This window comes from Rhamphochromis longiceps, linkage group LG11 (genome assembly GCF_057381845.1).
Source record: "Rhamphochromis longiceps isolate RC_006_pf linkage group LG11, R_longiceps_female_GT1.1, whole genome shotgun sequence".
Classification (NCBI taxonomy): domain Eukaryota; kingdom Metazoa; phylum Chordata; class Actinopteri; order Cichliformes; family Cichlidae; genus Rhamphochromis; species Rhamphochromis longiceps.
Genome location: NC_140567.1, coordinates 38,125,305 through 38,139,275, shown reverse-complemented (window position 1 = coordinate 38,139,275; position 13,971 = coordinate 38,125,305). Strand labels below are relative to the sequence as shown.

The 13,971-nt window shown below is 45.7% G+C and overlaps 1 protein-coding gene across 1 annotated transcript; it reads right to left on the bottom strand.

Moving 5' to 3' along the window:
* Positions 1-221: 221 nt before the first annotated feature.
* On the bottom strand, positions 222-13,162 carry syt11b (synaptotagmin XIb). The gene is made up of 4 exons (XM_085423955.1): positions 12,862-13,162; positions 5,320-6,260; positions 3,430-3,550; positions 222-3,122 (listed from the first exon to the last, which is right to left on the bottom strand). The coding sequence occupies exons 1-4, from the start codon at positions 12,893-12,895 to the stop codon at positions 2,812-2,814; spliced, it is 1,407 nt and encodes a 468-aa protein (XP_085280081.1). The 5' UTR covers positions 12,896-13,162; the 3' UTR covers positions 222-2,811.
* Between the last annotated feature and the right edge of the window lie 809 nt (positions 13,163-13,971).

Here is a 13,971-nt window from a genome sequence, read left to right as displayed (position 1 = left end):
GAGACTTGACTTGAGACTTGAGGATAAAGACTTGAGACTTACTTGAGACTTGCAAAACAATGACTTGGTCCCACCTCTGCGTGATAATGCCTTATAGAGCCAATTAAATCTGCCATTGTTTGTGTTGACAATATACAATATTCTTAATATCACGCCACCTTGGACCCATAAAATAAACGATCAAGTGTAAATAAAGTGAAATGAGCGTTCAGGCGCGGCCGTCATGGATAACTTGTTTTTATTTGTACGTCCAATGAGTGTTAACAAACCCAACACAGAGGTTAGCATCCAGGTCTACAGCAGGGGGCGCTCAAACACACTAAAGCTCTGAGAACATCGGACAGGAAGGAAGCCAGCAAACATCTTCACATCTGTACAAATGTACACTCAGTCTGTCTGTCCGTCCGCCAGCAGGTCACAGTTTGAATCCGAGGGCGTCGATGGAGATCCGGCTTCAGGTGGCGTTTTCTTCACCTCTCTATGATTCAAAGTGAAACTTACACAAACTTTATTACTCTCTGCACTAGTAAGCAAGCTGTTGAGCAGATTCAAGGTTAAAGTTAAACTGGGGTTAAAATGTGCTTTCGAGACTAAACTCACAGTGTGTCATCACTCAAACAAACTCGTCAGTAAGAAAACATGAAGCCAAAGTCCAACGTCACCTCAGACACATTCACTGGGCTTGTAGGAACAAAGTAATATAAAACAGCGCCACCAGCTGGCTGCAGGGGAACATTCACAGGGGGAGAGATACGCTTTACAAAGCAGTGCAAATCAGAGTCTCAGTGTGATGGAGGAGAGGGAAATGTACAAAATGAGACCAGCGCAGTGAAGCAGAGGAGCGCTGCCGTGGTCGCCGAGCATGTTTCACATCCCATCCTTAGCATTGGCGTTTAGTGCCAGGATGACCATATTTAGACGAGAAGGTGGAGCCTAATCAGCAGAAATAAAGACTGGATACAGAAGATGAACATAAGTTCAGAGTCTGAAAAGTGAACCCAATGTGGAAGCAGTTCCCTCTAATGACCAGCAGGGGGCAGCGAGGGCTGGAATAAGAAGCCCGAAGTCTGAAAGAACTGAGGAAATGAAATCCTACTTGTTATCACCTTCATGATGAATTTATCATTTCACCTGACAGTTTAGGTCTTTATGAACGCAGCATGATGTCATTTTTTATGAGAGTTAAAAAGCAGGAGTGTTCAGTTCCCTTGATTTCACAGGGACCAAAAGCTGATGTCACGGTACCTACATCCAACTTTTATGTCCAAGATGGAAGTCTGACCTTTGGAGTGGACGCCTGCCATCAGAGCTTTTAAAGACCTCGATAAATCAACAGTGACTGTGTCAAAACGCTGAATTAGTCTTTTATAAACAAGCCTTAATTAGTTCTGAATGCGTGTACTGAACAGCCCTTACACACATTACTTGGTGGACTTTTGTCACATGACAGTAAAGTGCTTTTCTGTAGAATGTGGACTGTTGCATTTCAGGATATTCAGCGTTTTCCAGCAAGAGTCGTAAGCAACAAAAGCTACATCTGATGTTTCTGGTTACGCTACTTTTAGCATCAAAGAGGTAGTCGAACTATAAAGACTTTTTGTACTTTCGACGGTCAGCTGAATTCTAGTCATTAACTGCTGTATGCTGCAGATTTCATTGCTTTTTAATGTCCTTTCAGGTTTTCAGACTTTATTTTGGTTGTTTTCTTTTCTGAATTGTCACCCAGCTGCCTGAACAGTGTTTAGAGGAGCTGCAGGTTTTAGCACTTCCACATTGGTTTCAGTTTTAAGCCCTGAAGTTCTTATTTACCTCCCATCATTTAAAGCGAGTGTTATCCTCATCGTAACTACAGCACTCCTGTGGTAAACTAGCTTCTCTTTTAGTTTTAGTTCTGAAGATAGAACAGCTGAAACATCATCAGGCACCACAGCCGCCCTCTGCGTCACTCGCAACCTAAATTAGAGTAATGCATTCATGTTACAAACAAGTATTTTACATAATCTTTCAGTCTTCAAGAGCAGGAGCTGATTTCACACGATCTAGGGTCAGTCAGGAGGTTCTGACGGTCCTGAATCCCCGTTGAAACGAGGCCGAGTGCACTTCCTCCGGGGTCGGGTGCGGTCGTACGATCTGCTGCAGGAGCGGTGGGTGAAAATGATCTGCAGGCAGAAGCACGCTGCTGTCTGACAACAGCAACTATCCTGCAAATGGAACGTTGACTGAGCGTCGCAGCGACTCTTTGCAGCAGTGTTTGGTCCTCCAGAGGAGCAATCGTTACTTGGATATATTCAGCGTTTCAGTTTATATGCAGTATTTTCATCATATTTTCTATCAGAGCTGAAATTTCTTCCTGCCGTGGTGATGTCACAGATCTCAACTCTTCATTTGGAGTGATTTTTTTTTCTTTTCAGACGGACATGCAATGAACTGCATGGCAACAACAGCAAGAGGGGGAACTTTTTCTTTTTTCTCACATTTCTTTTAATCATATTTGAGCATTCCTTTCCCCGTCGACACACATCGACAGCCAGAGGAGACACGAGAACAGTCTTAGAGATGGACGTCATGGTTTGTTTACTGGCTGTAAAGAGCTGCAGGATTCTTCTTATACTTGCAGATGTAGTTGTGGTAGAGAGATAATAGAGGGAGAGAGTTTACCTATGATCACAACAGTGTGACTGTGTTGTTTTATGTATGTGTGTGTCTGTGTGTGTGTATGTGCTGTACACTGAGTCTTTATTTCCCAGTGGCTTCACTGGTGGAGTCCCAGCCAGTGGGTGGTGTCGGCTGGTTTTGGGCGGTGCTCCTCCCTCAGTACTCGCTCAGGTTGTGCCATTTGGAGATCTGCCGGCGGGGGTTTTCGCACACGTCCCTCCAGTGGGAGGCTCCAGAGGGGGAGGGGCTGTGGAGGCCGAGCAGGAGGCGACCCAGGACCTCGTTCTTGGTGGTCCGGTCGAAGTCGACCACCAGGAACTCCACAGAGATCTCGGGCAGAAGCTCGGGCGGGATGTCGTAGATGAAGGACTCATTGAAGACCGGGTTTAGCGTGCACTTCTTCACGTGGGTCTTCTTCTTGGCGATGCGCTTACGGCCATAGAAGACGTTCACCTTCACATAGGGGTCTGAGGACAGAAGGAGAACGGTCTAAGATCAAGCTTCGATGTTTGACAAATATCCTCTTACATCAATATAAGAACAAACAACAATTGCACAGCAGCTCTATAGCATGTTGTTTATCAGGGGGTGTTTGGATATGCGTGGATAGTTTATGAATAAATCAATCAATTCAGGTGCTTTAGGCCGACTCGCTCCATGCTGCATGTTCCAACCACAACATTGACTGTGCCTCAAAAAACAGAAAAATATCTTCTAAGCAAGTCAGACTGAACGCTGAGCGTCTTCCTGCTCTCTGTCCTGCTTTCTACTCACTGGCTGACAGGCCGGTGATGTCCATCTTGGGGAGGTGTCGAGCCTTCAGGACGACCACGCTGAGGCGATGAGACACCGGCTGGTAGGACAGAGACGCCAGCAGCTCTCCACGACTCTCGCACTAAAACACACAACAGAGGGAACAAAGTTAGCGTTGTATCCGGGTGACTGTTTCTTGTTTACGGTGTTTTCTCTCGTCCACTGCTCGCATGTTTGACGATCCAACATTAAACTGATAAGAGACGGAACAACAGCGAGGCTGTCACTGACACAGACTGAGCAGCTGGCTGCCATGGTAACGCAGAGAGCAGACAACAGGGTCAGTTAGTCACGTATGTAAAGTGCCAGGACCACTGCTGTCAATCATGAGTGCAAACACTAACAGGAAGCTTTAGCCTCATGTGACTTCTAACTCTGTCATTTAGGATGGAAACAACCAAAAACAGACCCAACTGTGAACATGATTTTATATTTATTAGAAACTGAGAACTTTATTGGTTAAGAAAAATGGGCTGGACATCACGTCACTATTATGTTGCTGCTTCCTGCTGCATATGAGAGTCACTAACTGTGACTTCAGCTGTATACAAATACAGTACATCAGAAACGTCTTGATGCATCTCCATCATCCAGGAAAGTAAATGGCCTGTATTTGTATAGCGCTTTACTAGTGCCTAAGGACCCCAAAGCGCTCTACACATCCAGTCACACACACATTCACACACACATTCACACACACGTAGCGTTTTCAGTGGGAGAAACGTTTCGTCACTCATCCAGGTGACGTCTTCAGTCTCAGTCAGCTGAGACTGAAGACGTCACCTGGATGAGTGACGAAACGTTTCTCTGAAAACATCCAGATGAACAGACTCAACTTTTGGAGATTACATCAGAAACATATTTATATGAGGGCACTGTTTCAGTGCTGATCTGGGATAGGGCTGCCACAAACGATTATTTTGATAGGCGACTAGTCACCGATTATTTTTGCGATTAGTCGACTAATCAGATCATCATCCATTGAACGTAAAAGTACAGCTTATTGCACCAGCAGCATCTGCTCTTATATAACTATCATTAGCTTACAGCTTTAAGTGTTTAAGGTCTGTGCTAACTAAAAATAAAGACAAGATGATAGTTTATTAAATTTTAATGAAATGTGCAGATTGTTTCGGTGGAGTTTAATAAACTCAGCCGATTTACTCAGGAACAAATAAAATACTGAAAAAAGCCAAACAATAACATTTTTAAGTTATCTAAGTGACTTGTATATGTTTAACCTGAGTAGGGCGGTGGGTTTGAAAACGATCTGCCGGGAGTCCGGTGCTCTCATGGCCCCCGGCTAGCTATCGAGCTAGTGGGTAGCAGACGTCTCCGAAAACGTCGGAGCGCTTTTGAAAATATGTGGTGTCTTGATAAACTGAGCAGATATTTGAGGTTTACACAGCTACATTCTCCATGAAAATATGTTAAACGTTTATTTTGTGACCCAGAAAGAATAATAAGAGTAATATTAAAACTAACTAGCTGCCGCCATTGTTGGAAACTGAGCTGGGCTGCGCTATGAATTCTGGGACACAGCTGCTTCTTCTTCGTCGGAGTTTAACGGCAGCTGGCATCCTTGTACATGCAGTGCTGCCATCTTCTGTTTCAGTCCGTTATTACACTCTTAAATCCTGCTACTTATTCCTGCTTTTGTGATCTTACAAAGCTTCAAACGACACGTCGACTATTAAATCAGTCGTCGACGATTTTGATAGTCGACGTAATCGTGACTAGTCGACTAATCGTGGCAGCCCTAATCTGGGATCAGACTAGAAGTCTGTTCCACGACTGTTTCAAATACAACTACCATTAGTTTTATTACAGCTGCAGCAAAGCCTCGCTCACCTGCATGTTCCTCTTGGTGATCTGCTGGCTCAGGTGGACTCGGCCCGTGCTCGGGTCCACGCCCTTCAGCGGCACCACTGCCTCCCCGATGACATCATCGCGGGCAAAGCGGTCAAAGCTGAGGACCAGGAAGTGCAGGGTGAGCTCAGGCAGCGAGCTGTAGGCCACGCCGTAGAAAGTGAAGGTCTCATCAAACAGTGGGTCCAGGGTCTTCCTCAGGACGCGGGTCTTGACGCGGTGCTTCTTCTCGGGGAGGATGGTCATCTTCACGTAGGGGTCTGAACTACCCGCCTGCTCGTCCATGGCGGGGAGGCCCCGGGCGCCGACGATGGTCACTACCAGAGCCTTCTTGGGGAAGTTGTAGTCGACGGTGAGGCTGATGGAGCCCAGGCTGGGCTCAGGCTCGGGCTCTGAGGAGGCGGGGGTAAAGGGGGACGCCGTCTTACTGCTGGTCTGGCTGCTGCTGGCTGAGCTGCTGTCCAGGCAGCAGTAGTCAGCACGGACCGGTAAAGCCCGCTCCAGCCGACCCTGGCCGTGGGCGGCGTCTGCGCCGGCAGGAGGGACCAGGTGACTCATCTGCAGCTGACCGGGGACATCCAGGATGTTGTTCTCAGCGTCCACAAGCACCATCCCCCTCCCGGCGGTGCCCGCTGTGGTGCAGCCTCGCTCTCCGTCACGGTCGGAACGGTCGACACGCCGGATGCCGCGCACGATCCTTTTGCTGCTGCTGAGGGATTCTGGGTAAATGCTGATCCCCTTTAGCATGTGGATAAACTTGTAGGGCGGATCCTCCGAGTCATAGTAACGGTCCCCGTGCAGCTTGTAGCGCCCAGAGATTCGGAGGTAACGGCGCTGACAGAAGGACCAGAGCAGCACCAGAACCACCACGACCAAAACCAAAACACCAGCCCCCAGGAAGCCCGCCAGCACCGGAGACATGGCTGCGAGAGAGAGAGCGACAGTGGAGTGAGTCAGACACAACAGGCTGCTGTTCAGTCAACACACAAACACGCAGTTTATCCCAGTGTGACGCCATTTGTAACCCTGAAGTCTGCCATCCACCGCACAGCAGGGTCCAGGACTTTCAGAATAATCCCTCACTGGGAGAACAAACTGCAGTTATCAGGAGGACAAATAATTAAAAACACTAAACCGAGTAACCAAATATAACCGAACGCTTTGCCCAATTAACATCTGTTTGTGGGCGGAGCCAAGAGGACTTTTGAATATCGAGTAATCGGATACGAAGTAGTCGTCTTATTAATCAGCAACAGTAAATATTCAAAACAAATCTTAAATAAACTGTTAATTTTTTCCATTTTAGAAATCGCAGTACTTTGAGTGGTTTACATAACGTGCCAGCGTAACGCTTGTAGTGTGTTTATGTTTATTTTCTCAAGTGCAAAAATAATTAAATAATAAAAACAGTAATTAAATATAAAATGAGACAGAAAATAGTCTTTACTCTGTATTTTGGGAGGCGTATCACTGCCTCGTGTATGATGTAGTAGGGCTGGGCGATATGACCCAAAATTCATATCTCGATATTTTTTAGCTGGATGGCGATATAAGATATATATCTCGATTTTTTTTTAAAGCCATAAGTTAAGAACAAAAAGAGAGTTCTTAGTCACACTGTGTCCCAGATGTCACACGGGCACTTTTATTTACATACAGCGTAGATGTACATGAAGAAATTACTCAAAAATAAATTATCAGCATTTATTAAATAATCATGGTCCATAAATAAAAGAAAACAATGTTGTTTTTGTGCATAACAAAAAGCTCACAATTGTGCAGTCAAAATGTAAACTAACAGACGCTGAGCGTAATAACAAAGAGACAGACTTCACAGCTGCACCACGTCTCTGAACAGGTGCCATTTGTGGTCCTTATACACACACAGTACGGTAATATTACGTTGAAGCACAGTACGTATCACTCCGCGAGGCTCCTCCTCGGTAGCCGTAATCCTCCGACAATCAATCAAGCCGTGCAGCTCCGTAGCTTAGCAAAGTCATATTAAAACATTTGACAGATTGCTGAGCGCTGTGTACCACATAAAATCGGTTCGCGGTCAGTAAGCACAACCAGAATTCATACATAAGGCGCGCTGTCGATTTTTGAGAAAATGAAAGGATTTTAGGCCGTGCAGCACCTCCTGGCTGCATGTCGTTAGCGCGGTTAGCTCGTTAGCGCGGTTAGCTCGCTAACACGTTGACGCCGTCCAGCCCCACGCACAGTAACTCGCTAACGGAGATTTTCCGCTTTCATCTTGTCATTGCCTGCAGGTGAAGCTATGGGGGAGGCGGAGTTGTGTTCAGTGAAGGAGAGGCCAGGCCGAGTAACGTTGTGTAGAGACAAAAGTGGACGAAAGAGAGGCAAACCTGCGGCTCCACAAGTATAATTATAACGTAACATAGACTATATCGATATAAACGATATGGTCACATCTTATATCTCGTATGAAAATATATCGATATTTTTAAAAAACTCGATATATCGCCCAGCCCTATGATGTAGCTTTACTGTCTTCATGTGTGAGTCCTTGTGTGTGTGAGATTTAAAGGAGCATGTGATGACTGCAACAGTGTGTAAAACACATGTTGAGACGGTGTGGATGTTAATAATTAATGTTAATAATACTTCAGTGTTGCACTGACCCATTTGTGTTTTTACTTTATTTACTTAGATTTTATAGAAATGATAATCTGCAGCGTAGTGCCCCCCGTGCCCTCCTTTAGACTCTCCCCTGCTCGCTTCAGGTTCACTGACAGGAAGTAAGAAAGCTGCCGTCTGACTTCAGCTGCCCGATTTGAAGCTAAGTCAAGCTACGTTAACAGTTGGTCTGCAGACGCACACTTTTATTTTAACTTCTGTAGTTAGCTAGTTAGTTATTTGGTGAATCGCTGCAGTCCTCACAGAGACCGTCAGTGTTTCCCTTCCATATAATCCAAATCTAAGAGGTGGAGATATTCGAGCACTGGGACCACCAGAGAGTGCAGACTGTAGCATCCTACAGCAGCTAGGGCAGCGCAGTCGGTGACAGCATATTTAAAAACAGTAACACAGAGTGAAGTCACCACATCGACTCTCCGAGGATCTCATTAGAAACATCTGAGCACTGGGCGGAGGAAGAGCAGAGAGGCGGGGTTTGTGGAGCTCTTTGTTTGCTGGGTATAAAAGAGTATTGTTGTGAGTCACACAAGGGCACACTGATGCTACGCGCGCGCGCGCACACACACACACACACACACACACACACACACACACACACACACACACACACACACACAGTAGCTTTCCCAGAGAAACTGCACTGATGTACTGACTTGGTATTCACTGAATGCTGAGGTAGAATTCAGTGTGCTACCCAGCAGCTAAAGCAAAACGTAGCGAGCTGTAGCTTCAATATGTCGGTGATCAGGCCGGACGCAAAGCATCCACAGAGAGAGGACGCAGTTAGTAAATGTCCATCCCAGAAAACTAGTGCGAGAAAAACCTTTTCAATTGATCCACTGAGTCACTGGGATTCTTGGAAAGCTGCAGGGAGCTCGTGTTTCTGCCACTTTACACACTGTTCTCTGAAAGTCCTCATGTCCCAGAATCTCTCCACCCCAGGTGGAGGATGCAACGTTAGCAGAGTGTATCCACCTCTCATTGGAAGGCTCCAGACTCCTAAACACTGCCACACAGCCTGAAGCAGCCCCGTAGCGCGAGGCTGCCCTTGGCATTTCCACAGCAGCCAAAACATGAAAAGCAACCTCGCTGAATGAAATAAACACACAACCGCAGAACAAAAGCCAAGGAGAGGTGAAAAAACACACAAGAGCAAGAGCAGAACTGAGGTGAAGAACTCCATCAAATCTAAGAAGCTTCATTAGTAAAATCTATTTACTGCAACTTCACCAACATCTGCTATTGTGTCTCCATCACAGCTCAGCAGAGCTGCTCCAGAATGAATGACCTACTTTGTTTGGCTCCTATAGGCTTTAAATTGTGATGAGTAACCAATCAGATTCTTCTGCAGGCGGGACACTGCTGCTGGTGACAGAAACGGCTGCGTCAGAACCACATCAGCGCGTGTTTCAGTCAGATTAAAGGAAACAACGCTAAATAAAATATGAATAAAACAATAAACTGCTCGTGTTGATGAAGTGAACTGTGTGATTAGCTGTGGTTACAGCATTTACAGCTTCACGCAGTCTGTGCCTGGTACACTGTGTCACACACTTGAAGCCTCCCTGTTTCCTCTTTGCTGTCAGTGTTTTGACTCATATGCAGGTCTGACGTGTTTCTGCTGCTGAGGTGACGGACACAGAGTCGCTGCTCAAAGTGTAAAAGCTGCAGAATCAAAGTCCAGAAAATCCTCCTTCCTGTTTGTTCTCGCTTTTCATTCAGACTCCATCAGATGATGTCATGTTTTGGAAAGAGCTGAAAGCAGCTGAGCTCGCTGCCTGGCAACTCTGGGACACACACACACACATGTTGGGCATTCATATCTTGTGGGGACATCTAATTGACATAATGCTTTCCTGAGCCACTTACCCTAAACTTAACCATAACCCCTCTGCAACCCTGACACTAAAACCACATTTTGAGTCTCAACAATGCCTTCAAACTTGTGGGGACCACGATTTTCGGTCCCTATAAGGGCTGTTGGTCCCCTAAAACTTCCAATTTTTGGTCCCCACAAAGATATGAATACACGCTCCTGCTCACACACACACACACACACTGAGGAGAAGCTCACAGTCTCTGATCTGCTCGGTTTATTCTCAGCAGTTTAAATCATCACTTAATGTGATTTCTCACGGAGTAACCAGTTCATCTGTAACCTGTGTCTGTTCTGACCTTTGTCTCTGACTGATTACACTCGATTACAGGAAAAAGTGTCCAATAACTGTAATTGCTCACATCCAGATATTTAATGACTGGAGGATACGACAGGAAGTCCGTGCTGCATGAGACGTATTCGTTTGTCTGATTGTGGAAAGAAACATAATCACAATTTTTCAGGTTTAATTGTGATTATTTAACATATCGATTCACTTAAGTAAATGCAACGAACTTACTGAATATTAAAGATGTGTCTGTACACTTGAACAATACAGATAATAAATAACACAGTGGGAGTTTTTTGGCCCAGATGGACACAGAGCGGCGCCTCAGGTGACCTGCAGGAAGTGGGAGCCACGGGGAAAGAGAAAGAGAGCTCCAGTTAATTAACAACTAACGGGCACCTGAGCTGTGCAGCGCTGAGACCCCCTGCTGACAGCTACAGACAGCTGTCTGCACAGCCGTCCTCAGGCTCCCTGCACACAGCTTCTATGTCTGGTATGTGAGGTGCGTCGAGCTCGTTCTAGTTTGTGGGGAACAACATCTTTATTTTAAGGTTGGAGGTGTAACTATATAATAATTTTACTGAACCCCCCTCCCCCCCCCCAATTTAAACTGACAATGAAGAGAATTTAATGTCTAATATCAAACTCGTCAGTGGGATTCAGACATTATGAAAAAATGCAGTAAAGTCCAGAATGTATGGATGCTAACTCTGCACAGCCCTTCAGTGGGCCCAGTGACGCCTGTTGGTTTGATTAATCTGGATTAAATTTGCTGACTAAAGGTTCTCTGAGTCATCGGAGCTCAACTAAACTGGGGTTCAACATGAACTCTCGCTCTGCAGGGAAGCAGAACAAACCATTCAAGCGCACAGCTTTGTAGCTTTGCAGCTAAAACGAATGCAGAAGGTGATTGATTGTCTTTACGCTCAATGATTTGTTCACATAATCATTGGAAGCCACCATTTCTTCACACCAAAAGCTCTTTTCCAATCAGCACCGTCCTGAGCTGATCCATAACCTCAGCTGATCGGTATGTGGATCAACGAGCTCCTGAATAATACAGTGGATTGATTCAGAAGTCTTAACCTGTCATTTTAAAGCTCCCTCGTTCTGCTTATTTGCAGCTTCTGTCGGTGAAACCAGATCTTTAGGACAGAACTTCCTGTCACATACTATACGAGCCACTTTATTAGGCACACCCATTCAACTGCTTGGAATTGCAAATATGCAAATATGTCCTCAGCCAAACACGCAGGAGCGACTCAGTGCACTGAGGGATGCAGTCAAGACTCTTTGCTGAATGTGGAAGAGTCCACCAGGCACCGCTCCCGTCAAGAACAGGAAGCCGACTCAGTGGTTCAGCCTGGTGAGGTAAAGGTGTGGTTTGGTTGCACACTTTGGGCTCCTTAACGAAAAAGATCGTTAAAACCCCAAAGCTAACTGAGCACTGTTAGCTGACCTTGTGCATCTCCTTAATACTACCACAGTGGCCCATCTGCCGATGGCTGCTTCCGGCAGCGTAACAGACCACGTCACAAACTGCAGATCACCTCAAACTGGTTTCTTTAACATGATGGTGACTCCACTGGGCTCAGATCTCAGTCCAGTTGAGCACCTCTGGGATGTGGTGAAGCTGGAGATTCTCATCGTGGACACTGCCGGCAAATCTGCAGCAGCTGTGTGATGATGTCATGTGATCATAGACCAAATGTTGAATGTGTGGCATGACGACTTAGAGCAGCTGTGAAGGTAAAAGGGAGCCCAACCCAGTGCTAGCAAGCTGTGCCTAATAAAGTGGCTGAGTGTCTTCTGGGTGGATGTTCAGGCTCACCACAGACAGAGCTCTTTACTGGGTCCTTTAAACCAGCAAACAACAGAAACCTTCAATATAGATTTTTATCTAAAAATGTCAGAAAACTAGGAGCAATTATAATTTTCCACAGAAACACCATCATCCAGTTTTATGATCGCACCACAATCAGCCAATCGATTAACTGCATTTATCAGCCAGTATATATAAGATGTGGTGTAAGTCTGGATCTTCAGCTCATTTGTATTAAAAGGCGCTTCATCGATGACGTAATCGTCGTTTACTTTATTTTCCTTTCGCTGATCAGCTCCCACGCGACGATTAAACTGATTTAAAAGGTTTTTTCACTCGGAGAGCACAGACATGACGTCACCCATACACACCCCGACGGGCGCGCGCTCACGCACGAGAGCGAGGCAGACCGTGCGTGGGAGCGCCGCGAGAACGCCCTGTTTTTCTCCCCCGCGCGGGCTGCTGTTATTTTTAATTTGTCACCGATGATGCAGAGGCACGCGCGAGGCCTCGTTTAAACCCCACGCACTTTTTTCCGTGGCAGTGAAATGATGACTTAGAGGACGGTCATCTTTCCCCAACACCGTCCACTCAAACATGGCTGCGGTCACAAAATCACCGTGTGAGCTCATTTGACCGGCCTGGCAGTGGTGCCAGTCACGGGAAGATGACCCGCTCCACCCCTGAAGCATGAAAGGAAAGACTGGATGTGATGGGCTGTGCGGCCGCTTTATTCACCTGCTGCAGGCATCCGTTAAATATGTCACAGCATTTGACCCCAGTACACCCCACAGCCTAACGCAGTGAGGCCATTTAAACACGGTGGATGTGGGTGAGATGGAAAAGATACGAAGACCAAAAGGGCCTGGATCTCACCGTAGGCGGGTCCCAGCTCGCTGATATCCGCCATTTTGTGGATCGGGGCAGGATGCGGTCCTGACCGAGCGGGGAGAAAGAGCGCAGAGATGAGAAGACACCGACTGACTACCGCCCGCTTTTACTTCACATCCATAGAGGAGCGACGGATGAGAAGAGAATCACCGAAAACAAGCCGCTGATCCGGGAAAGGAAGCCTTCATACATCGGCTGACGGAGGTGTCGTCCGCTCGCTGCGTCGGTCTCCGTGTCGGTGCGCAGTGATGCTCCCGTTAGGATGCAGGGAGTCTGCGCGGAGGAGCTCGCGATGAGGCTGGCCAAAGGTTGTCTAAAAACAAGATGACTCACTCAAAGCAGGATTCCTGCGCCAACGTGTCTCATTTATTTTTTATTGTTGTGGAATCTTTATTTTTTAAAAGGACAAGGACAAAAAGTACATTCTAAAAGTACATATTATTTTTATTTTTACATATAAATATTAAGTAATTAGAAATGTTTAAAATATATATAAATATAAGGAAAAGTACAGATCTTATAAATCTCATAAAACGTTTTTGCTTGCAAATAAGTTTGGCTGCATAATTTTGATGCAGTGTGTGAATGTAAAGGTTTATGCTGAATATGTTTGGTGATTTTTTTACTTTTATTTTTGTAAAATCCTTGTTTGAAAAAAAACCGAGAAACTTCTTAAATGAATTCTGTGCTGTGTTGCAGAGATGTCAGCTAAGCAGACCTTCCCGTCTTTTATTTATTGCTGACAGAACAGGGTTTCCACATTTTCTTCTTTCATAAAAAAAATAATGACTAGCAAAGAAAATAAATTATAATATTAAAAGAAAAACCTCTGGAACGAAAAAGAAGCCAAATCTTCTCCTCAAAAACAAATAAAAAACAAAATAATATGTGGTCAACTGAGGCGTTAAAAATAACAATAAAACTAATAGAAATAAGTTCTGACCTTCGCACTGGTCTCCGTCTCATTCACACAGATGGATTCTGTTTTCTTTCTACTGACTTTAATTTGTCTTGTCTCTAAGAGCAGACCTCCACCTCTCCAGGCTCTCCTCCACCTTCTCCCTACTCTCACTGCAGATCACAGTGTCGTCTGCA

Excerpts from the sequence above, each read along its gene's own strand:
- syt11b (XM_085423955.1), bottom strand. The coding sequence starts at position 12,895 with ATGGCGGATATCAGCGAGCTGGGACCCGCCTACG. Across the intron at positions 3,551-5,319 it reads TCACCAAGAGGAACATGCAG|TGCGAGAGTCGTGGAGAGCT; the intron begins GTGAGCGAGGCT and ends TGTGTGTTTTAG. Across the intron at positions 3,123-3,429 it reads CATCACCGGCCTGTCAGCCA|ACCCCTATGTGAAGGTGAAC; the intron begins GTGAGTAGAAAG and ends TTCTGTCCTCAG.